The 11,089-nt window shown below is 43.8% G+C and overlaps 1 protein-coding gene across 4 annotated transcripts in view; it reads left to right on the top strand.

Annotated features, from left to right (window-relative positions):
- BORCS5 (BLOC-1 related complex subunit 5) overlaps positions 1–11,089 on the top strand; it is a 65,893-nt gene that overhangs the window by 50,215 nt on the left and 4,589 nt on the right. Inside the window, exon 4 of one of the 4 annotated variants that reach the window (XM_048302764.1) lies at positions 10,684–10,810. The exons of the other annotated variants lie outside the window; for them this stretch is intronic. Coding sequence (XP_048158721.1) covers positions 10,684–10,810 — 127 coding nt within the window. The remainder of the gene's footprint in view (positions 1–10,683; positions 10,811–11,089) is intronic. 4 annotated transcript variants of the gene reach the window in all.

Here is an 11,089-nt window from a genome sequence, read left to right on the forward strand (position 1 = left end):
GGGAAGTTTCGGGGAGGTGTTTTTTGCCTGGTCTTTGGTTTTTTTTGCTTCAGGACTCTGCTGAGTGAGGTGTTTATTGCCATTCCTCTTAGTTATGGTTTCCCTGTAGGTGGTTTCAGACCTGAGTTTCCAAGACTGTTTGTGAAATCTGTTTTCAGCAGACATGCTCTGAGTGATGCATCTTCTGACTAAACTGAATTAGGCCAGAAAAAGATAAATGGCCTTACTGAGTCCAAAATGCATCTTCAGCTTCAGGCCTTTGCTTTAAGGCCATATGGATCAGCCCATGAAGTTACCTTTCAGCCCATTAAAGGGGAATGCTTAGGGAGTCAAAAGTAACCCTGTTAAAAGAAGCCTGGTAAAAGTGAAAATGGAGATGTATTTAGTTTTGACACAACATATAAAGATCTTCTAGATGAGGCTGTGTTAACTTGCAAGCAAAATTGAGTCTTTTGGTTCACAGACTTAAATTACCAATTCCCCAAATCCAGGGAAAGTAGCCTGAGAATTCCTTGTGATATTTCTGAAAAGGGAAAGAACCTCGGTTGAAATGCCACTTGTGTTTTCAAGGGATGTAATGCCACACTGCCTTTTAGAAAAAAACTAGGGAGCGTTGTGTTCTGTAAGAAATCAATACCTAAAATTTAGTCCTTGGCATCTTGGAAGTTGATGGATGAGGACTAGGACAATCTATCCAGCTCTTTATTTCTCCTCTCATCAGCAATGAAGTGTTGTTTATAAAGACTGGAATCTCAACAGGCACCATCATGCAGAAATAAATGCACAGGATTATTAAGCTGGAAACATATTAAGCTTCACGTCCTTTAGTTGATCTTGCTCATTTTTCTTCACTCTGATGTGCAAGTAGCTTGAATACCTAAGTGGTGGGGTGGTGTCTTAACCAGCCAGTACCAAAATGTGAAAATGCTCTTGAAAAGGCTTCACAATTGTTACCTTAATATAGAGAATTAATGTCTTGCACTGTATGCCTGAGGCAGATGGCCAGTGCTCTGTTGTACATGAACTTTATGAAGGGATCCAGCAGTTTTGAAGGAAGAGGAAAGATTGTTTGCACTGGTGACAGTCTGAAATCTGTTTTGCTGACATGCACTGCTTCGTCTGGTGTCATAAAAAAACCAGTCCCTTGCTCCTAGAATGTATGTGTGCAATCAGTTCTAGCATGTTCCCTTCTCTTCTGCTTTATGGCCTTTTGAGGAAAGATCCAAACTGGCATCCTTCCCACAACTGAATTTCCAAGGAAGAAAATTAGGTTTAAACAAGCATCTAGCAGTCAGAAAGGTCTGTGTTGTTATAGAACTTAGGTGCTTAAGAAACTGTCACTGAAGATCCCAAGTCTGGCATGCAAAGCCTTTTAGTAACACTTTCACTGGAGTTAGTGCACAGAGCTTATGATCATCAGGTAGCAGAAAGAATATAATTCAGTTCCTTCTCACAGCTTGCTTAGACTAGGAAATTGGATTTCTTATTCTAGCCTTGTTTTCCCATTGGAAAAAACCTCCAACAACCCCCTGCCCCAACATTGTGGAACTTCAGATAAGAACTTCAGGAATAAGAAGTGCTAGATTTCATTACAGAGTTAGCAGAATTAATGTTGGATTTGGGCATGAAATGGATTTGAGATAGGAAGAAAGCAATTATCAGTCTGGGGTGTATCACAGCTTGTACTTCCAGGAGAAATGAGAGTATGCTGATTGTCTTGCACAAAGCTGAGGGATCTCATCTGATACACTGTGTGCAGCTCTCATAATGCTCAAGGAAGGAGAGTTCATAACACAAGACAAGGGCTGTAAGGATATGTGGGGGGTGGAGAACCTTGGGGAGGAAACTGGAAAAGCTTCACTTGTTTGGCTTAGTCAAATGATGGTAGAAAATGATACGATTTCTCTTTCTAAATAAGTTTGGCATTAATGTAGATTAAAAATGGTCTTCTCCCTCCCTGAAGGATTGTGTTGGTATAGGAAAAGTCAATTGACAAGCTTTCATTCTTAACTATTACCTCCTGTTCCAGTGTTGAATTGAAATTTTCAAGGTGTCAACTCTGCCCTTAAGTGAGAATTGGGGTGGGGTGTGGAGGTGCCAGGAAGCTAGAAGCTTTTCAGCAGTTCAATATTTGTTTTAGACAGGTTAGCCAGCCTTACTTGCAAATATTTGGAGTTGCACTGATGACTTAAAGATGGTAGTTGGTAGACTTGAGGGAACAGGGTGGACCTTGTGTTAGCAGCCCCATAATTAGCACTTTGATAACAATCAGATGTGATCTGCAGAGATGAGTTCATGTTGAAAGCATTGTGAAGCCTTAGTGCCAGTAATCTGCCCATCTTGCTTTTTATGAAGGGTAGGGTTTCCTAAATGTTTCTGTGCCATTGGGGCATGAATGCTTCTACATGAGAACATTTATTAGCCATTATTGCAGTGCTGCTCTGGAGGTATGAAACATATGATTTACTATTAATTCATTCATTCATGTGGGCATTGCTCCTGACTGGATGCGTCATCTGCCTCTAGAAGCCTGGATAAAATGCTGAATTGTAGTATAGTAGAATTCCCTGTAATCACGTGTATAAACTGTGCCAAAACTGTAGTGAACTGGATAAAAAATAAGACTTTTTAACTTACTGAAACAGCAAGTGATGCATTTGAAAGAGTGGCTGCTGGAACTTGCTGCTGCAAATTGTCTAAAAGACAAAATCCCAAATCAGATGAGTTCCAGCTGAAAAAGAGGCTCAGGTAGTAGTTGTAAAAAAAATCAATATAACAGCAGTATATGGTAAAGAATTTGTTTAAGTCAGAAAGGATTCTTGGGTCGTAGCTTTCTTTTTCTTTTGCTTACTCCAGTCCATAGAATTTAATTCTTCCTTACACCTGACCTAAGGCTACACAGAAACTGAAGATGAGCTACTTATTTTCAATTACAAGTTCTGCTAGATGGTAGTACAAATTTTCAAATGCCTTCTTGCATTTGATCAATTCATTCTAGAGATGCGTTGGTAGACATAAAAAAGAAGAAAGAAATACTCAGCTTTCTGTGAATCTTGAGGCCACTGCAGCTGAATACAGTAAAAATGAATGCTCAGAGTGGATCAGAGGTGGCATTACTGACACACTGAACTTTTGTGTGAGTCATTGATCTCTGATGGTTTGTACTCTTGTTACCGTCTTTTCAACAATGGTCTATAGCCTCAAAAGAGCTTGGTCTGTAAACGATCTACAGTGCTCAAGATTTCCTTGAGGCTTTCCTGAAGCCAGAGATTTACTATCCAGATGTTGTGACCTCCAGAAAATTGCTGGGACATCTGAGTTTCAGCACTGTGGACGTATGGTGGAGTCAGCCTTGAAAGTCTCTCTTCTGGGAATGAAGGAGTAGATCCTCCCCTTAACATCACTGGAGTGTACTTGGCTCATTTCATGTGCTTATCAAACATGGAAGCACTGATGTAAAGCTACAAATAGATATTTCAGGAGTTTTTCAGGTTATCACTGACTGCCTTTGTTGGAACTGACATGCCTTTGAGTTTCTCTGGTGAAGGGAAGTTGATTTTTCATATGAGAAATGTGGCTCGCAGGAAAAGAGCACAAGCTTCATCAGAGCTCTCAGGTGTGCAGAAATCCCCAGTTCCTGACTGCTGGGCTCATGTCCATGCACATCTAACACTTCAGCCTGCTTGCATGTGTCCAAGGCATGTGCAGAGCACGTGGAGGAGGTCTGATGCACCCAGATGTGTTGGATGGGCAGTGGGAGTGTGTCAGGGTGCGTGAACCCAGCTTTGTCTGCAGTTCCCCAGAGAAAAAGAGGGAGTCTTAGATAATCCTTTTAGAACTTCACACACAGTCAGCAATAGTTAAAACTCAGCTCCTTTGCATTCTGTGAGAACAGATTTAAGAGCATTTTCTACTTAAATATAATTTTCTTCTAGTGTGTCTAACCCTGACTAAACACAGCAATACCATTCCCTTTTGAAAGACTTCTGTAGGACATGTGGAAAAGAAGACCTGCAGCTATCAGTTCCCATGTGTGAAGCTGAGAATAAATAGCAGATGGCTTGCAAATGTAATGATGATGACTATTTTCACTCTGAAATGAGAATGGTGATGTTTTCTGAGAAACATCTCATTAATGATAGTGTGTATCTCTTTTCAAATCAAAGCTTATTTGTGATGGGAAAAACAACTTACTTAAAGCTAGTCATTCTGACATGTTGCAAGTACAAAACTGAAATTTATTATAAAATAACCCCCTAGGGGTAAACAGCATTTTTAAGTGCTGTTGTCCTGTAACATTCAAGCTCTGGCTGGAGATAGGAGTGTTGTGGGCAAGCAATGTGTCAGCAGTATAAAATCAAGAAACGAGGAAATTGAAGGTTGTGTTTTCTAGAAGAATTATTAGGTAGCCTGAAATAAGAGTTGTGCAAGCTATCATTTAGGCAATAGATCTGTAACAGATACATATTTTTTCTTTTCCAGGAACAGCTAATTGAAGACAGATCAGGAATGTGTTATTAATTCCTGTGGAATTATATTCCACAAAAGAGAGGTTTTCTGAGAACATTGCACACACAGGTGCAATAATCTTGTTTGGGTGGAGTATTTGTATTTATTTTTCTTAAACTTGGTTGTTTAGAATAGGTATGGAAGCATTTCTGATGCTCAGGATATAACTTAACATTTTTAACCGTGATAAATTTTAGGGGTGACTTCTTAGATGGATGTAGATTGTTCTACAAAAACAGCAAATGAAAACTCTAAAAAAGTGTTCTTATTAATCAAAGACAATGAGCTAGAAATTACTATGATCTTTTCTTGGTGACAGTTTAGAAAGCTTACTGGTGAAATCAGATTTTTTTTTTTCCTTTCTGCTGTTTCAAGAATCTTAGGCATTTAAGTCTGGTACAGCCACAGCAAACACTGAGTTAGAACTCAGGATCACGTGCAGGGGGAGAGATGGTGCTTTTCATCGTGTGATCCTGCTGATTTGTGACTGTCAGACTGGTGGTCAGGCCAGCTCATGGGCCAGAAGACCAAACCACTGAAAAAGAGAGAGGCTGGGAAGACTCTGTTTTGAGGACTTAGGTGCAGAAGTAAGCTTGTGATTATTCAGCTCATTTGAAGGAGGAGGTTGTGACTGCTGCTTTGCAGTGCCCTGAGTTTCACTTGCTTTTGTGAATAGTGTAGTGTTTTGAAAGACAAAGATGATGGATATCTGTGGTGTTGAGGGAAATATAAGAAAAGACAGAGCAGTAGAATGAGACTGTGATAGGAGATGTGTCCAAACTGGAGAGCTGGCTGTAGCACCTGCAGCACCAGGTATTCCCCTGGCTGTCAGGTTTTGCTGCCCATCTTCTCCTGCCTCTTTGAAGTGGGGCCCTGCTGGTTTTTTAAACTCCTGGAAGTCTGTGGGTTCATTAGGTCTGGGCAAGAGGTAGGTATTGTTTCAGTCATAGCTTTGGGACTCTTGTTTTAGCACCAGTCAGTGATAGCAGCCATTACTTAATCTTGGGGGCCTGCCAGCTGGCAGAGGGGTGCTGGTGGCTCTGGGGCTCCAGCTGGAGCTGGGAGGGAGGTGTGGGCTGAGGAGGCCACGCTCTTGGAGTGACAAACACATCCTGTTCAATAACACAATAGGCAGGGAAACACTGACATAAAGGTGGAAAAGCTTATTTCAAGAATAAACCTTGTTATTCTTTGGAATTCTGAATGCTTTTGTGTGTCCCAAGGCCTCCCAAAATAATTAAATCTTGATCCTACAGGTGCAGCAGCTTATCTTATGTTGATAGCTGTTATAATGTATCTACTATAGTACTAAGGGACTAAGCATGGGTTGAATTTAGGTCTTTAGGAGTAAGGGCCTTGATGTACCTATTAATATTGCTATAACTCAGTTCCAGAGTCAGTTAAAATGGTTACTCTTCATTCTCTAACTCAACTATGATCTGTGCAATGCTTAGACAGAATAACCCTTAGCAATTTTTTACAGCAACAACAGATCACAGAGGGAACAAAAGGAATATTTTGTCATGGGATTTGGTCTTAGATGTGATAAGGAAAACCTGAACACAAACTATAGTTGTTTACCTGGCAGTGGGGCAGAGGAACGATACAGCTCCATGAGAGCTGTACTCATGGCTGAAGCTGAAGAGAAGGGTGTGGGATCCTTGGCTGGGCATCTCTGTTTGGTACCCTGGCACAGAAGCTGCCCACTCAGTTTATCACTTACCAGTGTGTGCCGAGTGGGAGGAACAGAGGATGTTCCTATCATCAGGAAGTCATCACGATCTATTGTGCTGACTTTGCGTGACATTATCAAAGAGAGAGGGGAAGAGGAAAAAAAGCCATTCATTGAGCACATTTGTTTTCAGGCAGTACAGAAAGAGGAGCTGTCTTCAGTTTTAAGTGTGTTGATTGAGAAGTATTTTCACACCAGCACATCGTGACTAATACTCCATGCAGTCATGTTTCTGCCTGCCACTTTCTGATGTGGTTTGTGTGCAGCTGCAGGAAGATGTTCATTTAACCCCAGTCAAGCACCTGACAATGTGAAGGAAAGGCTGCTTGTGCTCGGAATGCTGCTGTAGCAAAAGAACTTTCTGGAACAAGGATTGCACCTTAATAGCTTTGTATTTTGGAGGGGCAGCCATAGGGGATGGGAGCTGTGAGGAAATTGTTGGGACAGAAGGACACAGGACAAATGCATGTCTGGCTGAGCTCTTGAAGACTGTTACTAAATGTGGGGGGAAGCAAAAACATCTTCTTGCCTTACTGGCATTTTAGGAGGGACTGGAAAAGCTGGGAATGTCCAAACATCCGCTTATGAGATGTATTTGTTTTGTTATGAATGTCAGCAGTGCCTCTCTAGAAACTTGATTCCAAGTTTAATGAACTTCTGATTGCATTTGCATGTTCTGCAACTGGGGAAAATGTGTCTAGCTGCAGTTTTCAGCCTCTCAGTCATTGAACTGACAAGATGTGACATCTCTTTCCAAGAGCTCAGGACACTCACGTGCCCATGACAGGGGTGTTATAAAACCATGCCAGGGAAGAAGTGTATATATATGTGTGTGTGTGTGTGCATATATATATATGTATATATAGTCACAGGTTTGTTTTCAGTGTGGTCTCTTGAAAAGAGTTGGGCAGTGGCCAGTGCTGACCTCAGTCTTTTTGTGGGCTAAATTAATGTCTTTATTCTGCTTGGCAGTGTGGGCCAAGAAGAATTTTTAAATGAATGCAAGAATTTATGGTGTGCAAGATGTCTGACAGTATCCTCAGGTTTTTTTGTGTTTTATCAGTGTGGTGTTACAAATGGGCCTGTGTAATGCAGAGGAGACTCTTAGGGTTGACAATGTGAATGGTGTAGTAGGAGGGGCTGTGCTGGGGCCCTTTTAAGTGAGGAAATATCCATCTTGCACTGTTGTTAGAAGTAATTATTAATCTGTTTTCATTTGACAAAAAAAAAGCCCAGTAGATGTCATTTCATGTTTTAATGCGAAGCTGAGGCATAAATTAGTGTCCTGCCTGATGATAATCCACAGAGGAGGCATGAGCTTTGAAACAGAAACAGACACAAATTCTGAATGTCACTGGCTGTACAAAAAAAGTGTGTCATGCCTGGAGGGTGAGCGTTAGGCTTGTCCATTTTTATGGTCCTGTGTGGAGGGCTGTGAGCCCTTCGCATGAGAGCCCTCTGCACTCCCTTGGAGCAGAGAGGCCTGAGGGCAAAAAGACTTTCCCCAGAGATAAGCAACCTGCCTCCCGGTCATGGTGAGAAAGTGAACCACCCCTGGCATGTCTTGTTTCTCTATGGTAATAGCCTGTACCCAGTTGGCTAGCTGGTTTCTACCCCAACCCCTGCCTTTCCCATAAAAGCCCCCCGTTTCTGCCCCTCAACAGGGAGTTCTTGTCCCTGGCCTCCCCTTCACAGGGGCTGCTGGACAATAAAAGCCACCTCTGTGGAACTGCTATACGAGGCTCCTGTCTCTCTGTTCCCGAGTTCGCCTTGGGTGATTTCACAACGAGCTGAATCACAAGAGCTGAAATCACTTGTAGCTGAGAAATCACTACACTTGGTGAAATCACTTGCTGCCCAGGGAAGCCAGAGACCACTCCTGGAAGAGCGGTTCCTTGCAGGACACTCTCTAGGAAGGTCGTGGCACTCTGGGTTGACCATCCCCGGCCTCCTAGGAAGCAATAATCCTGTGCTTCTGAAAGAAAAACTGAAGAAACTCCTCCATCCTTTTTGATGTAGGAAGGGGAGAAAGATCCTGTCTTCTACTCTGGGCATGTCCAGCCTCAGGTTTGCTGCTTTGACAGGAGAAATGATTTTTGGAAAGAAATAACATATGCATTAGGAGCTCTCACTCCTTCATTGAGAACACATCTTTTTTTCTCAACTCCACATGGGACAGAAACACTTGCTTTGATGATCATTAGGACTCTGACCTCACATGCTGGGCTCTGCCCTCTGCTTTGTTCTGTTGCTTCTGAACAGGCTTCAAGTCCAGTCTTTTAACTCTCGAGAAACTCTTCTGTACCACTAAGCTGGGGATGGTCATAGCTTCCTGAGTGGTGATGTTTGAAGGACAGATTGGTGATGGTGAGGTTGTCAGGGGGCTGGTGACAATGCTGCTTCACATCTGTCATATCTGATGGATTCAGGGTGATGGGGAGTTGTCTGCAGCTCTGGTGGCCTGGCGCTGTAGGAAGCTTGAAACAACCAGAGCAGAAACAATGGCTCAAATAAACACTCAGATGGTTGTAGGACAGTGAAGAACTACTGGCGCTGGGGTGTCTTGCTGGGCTTCCCAGAGAGCTTTACAGACTGGGATGGGCAAGAAGGCTGAGACTTGAATGTTTTCCAGATGAGAATGTGGCAGGGCTTTGTGTCAGGGACGTGGGAGTTGATGGAAGCTGTTCAGAGAAGGCATGTTCACTCATTGACCCTCGAGGGTGTCTTGGACTGCCTTGGCTGTAGGCAAGGGAGCAGACTCTACCTCAGCTCCCCTTCTCCAGATGCTTTTTATTGCTACTGTATGAAATTAAATAGATAGGAATGAAGTGGATTCTTATGCGTGTTCCCTGCTCATTATGGATTCCTGCAGGCCAGTTTTAGTCTCTGTGGTGGGTAAATGGGGCTGATTCTCAGAGTCTGAAGGCCCCGTCCGAGTGCCAGAGGAATGGGACTGCATGCCAGGAGAGGTAAAAGCACAAGGTCTGGCTCTGGAGGAGCTCACTTGGAGGGGGAGGAGGCAGGAAGGATGTAAGTGTGTACTTAGGCCTGCTTCAAGGAAAGCAGCAGAGAGACATTGGCATTTATCTACAGGAATTAATTAGTTGCCTTTTTTTTAAAAGTTAAAAAGACCAGGTTCAGACTGAGTAAAAATTGACCTTTCCTCACAATTGCTCGACTTCAGTCCTCCCTGTTGTGTCTCTGGCTGTGTAGCTGCTGTGGCCTCCCTCAGCAGGCAAACTTGGATGGTAGGTGTAAGGAAACCATAGGAAACACTCACTTCCACCCTTTCTCTTTCTTGTGAGGCAGTTTTTTTTATGGCCGTTGTGAACGTGTCCAAAGGTAGCAAAGAGCTTGGAAGGCCCCTCTGCATTTCTTCTTCCTATTGCAGGTCAACATCAGCTTCTCCTCTCGTTCCCTGCCAGTAAGTGGATGTTACTCATACACAAGGTCAGCAGATGGAAAAGTCAGCAGATGGAAATTATTGGAATGGAGAGAAAGTGGGGGGCCTTGGGTGTTTTTTGCTTGAAAGCTTGGTTAGGTGCGAGCTTTGCTTCTTGCACAGTGCTGTGAGGCCATGTGGAGAACCTGCCAGTGGAGGAGAACTTCAAAACCAGAGGAGGTTTCTGCCCAGGTCCCTGTGCTGCTGCATTTAATGAGGCGTGCTGGCTTTTGGAAGGTTTCCCACTGGCTGCCCCTCCAGGCCACTGTCTCTCATTAGGTAGGATGTTTTTAGGCACTGGATTGAACTTGCTGGTTGGTGGTGGTCTCCTTTTTACACACTCCTCTTTACAGAGCTAGCGCCAAGCTACTAAATTATTCAGCTGGGGTTTTAATAGAAACCCCTGTGTAGGCTTAAATTGTTTCCACTCTATTTGGAGTTTCCTGCTCTGCTGGTTTTTATTTTGTCCCGTGCATGAAGGCATGGAGGAAGGAATTCACAGGAAAGCACAGAGGCAAAGAGGAAGAATTCAGCCTGAGAGCAGTAGAAAGTACAGGCGAAATAAAAGGTCAATTGGTACTGTATCCAGCTCTGACGGAGGTGACAGTTCAGCAGAAACTTGTGTGTTTGTTTTCAATGCTGTTTGTGACTGAGGTTTCTCAATAAAATATTTTCTTGCCCAACTACTTTTGACTAGGGCTTGAAAGGGACATTTGTGAGCACATACAGCTGCAGCAGTTTATCCCCAGTGTCAAACCTTGCTGCCATCAGTGGGATGGCAGAGTTCCCTCTGCTGGGACCTCCCTCCTCAGCGGGGCCTTCCAGTGTTGCACCATTTCCACCCAGTCCTCCCTTGCTGCAGGCTCTCCCCTGCAGACCCACAGCACTGGACACGGGGTCAGGATTGCACCTGCCTGTTCAGTGCTGTGTAAGTCAGGTCAGGTCAGCACCATGCGTTTTCTTAGCACTGCACTGATAAATGTATTGTTCCTGATGACAGGTATGGTCACTGTCCTCCACCGGATGGGTTGACTCTGTCACACAGTTCAGGAGAGGGATGTTATTTGAACCTGTGCTTCTTGGCAGACCAGGAGTTCTCAGCATCAATTCCCTGAGGCTGTTTCATGGTGAGCAGTGACCTCCTTCCTCTGGGAGTAATTCGATGGGAAAGGTTTGGGAAAACAGTGGTAAGAGGTGGCAGTGGGCTAAAACTGCTCAGTGTGCGTCCTCTCCTGCCCTTCACTCACAGCCGCTGTGGGCTTGTGCTGAGTCCCAAGAGAGGGGACTGCTTTCCACAGAGACATCCCAGTTGGAAGAGCCAGTGCACTGGAGTCACTGGGGTTGTCGAGCACAGATACAGTGAGCCAAAGCAACCGAGCTTCAAGTGTGCACTTGAGGGCTTGGAG

This window comes from Corvus hawaiiensis, chromosome 4, assembly GCF_020740725.1.
Source record: "Corvus hawaiiensis isolate bCorHaw1 chromosome 4, bCorHaw1.pri.cur, whole genome shotgun sequence".
NCBI lineage: Eukaryota > Metazoa > Chordata > Aves > Passeriformes > Corvidae > Corvus > Corvus hawaiiensis.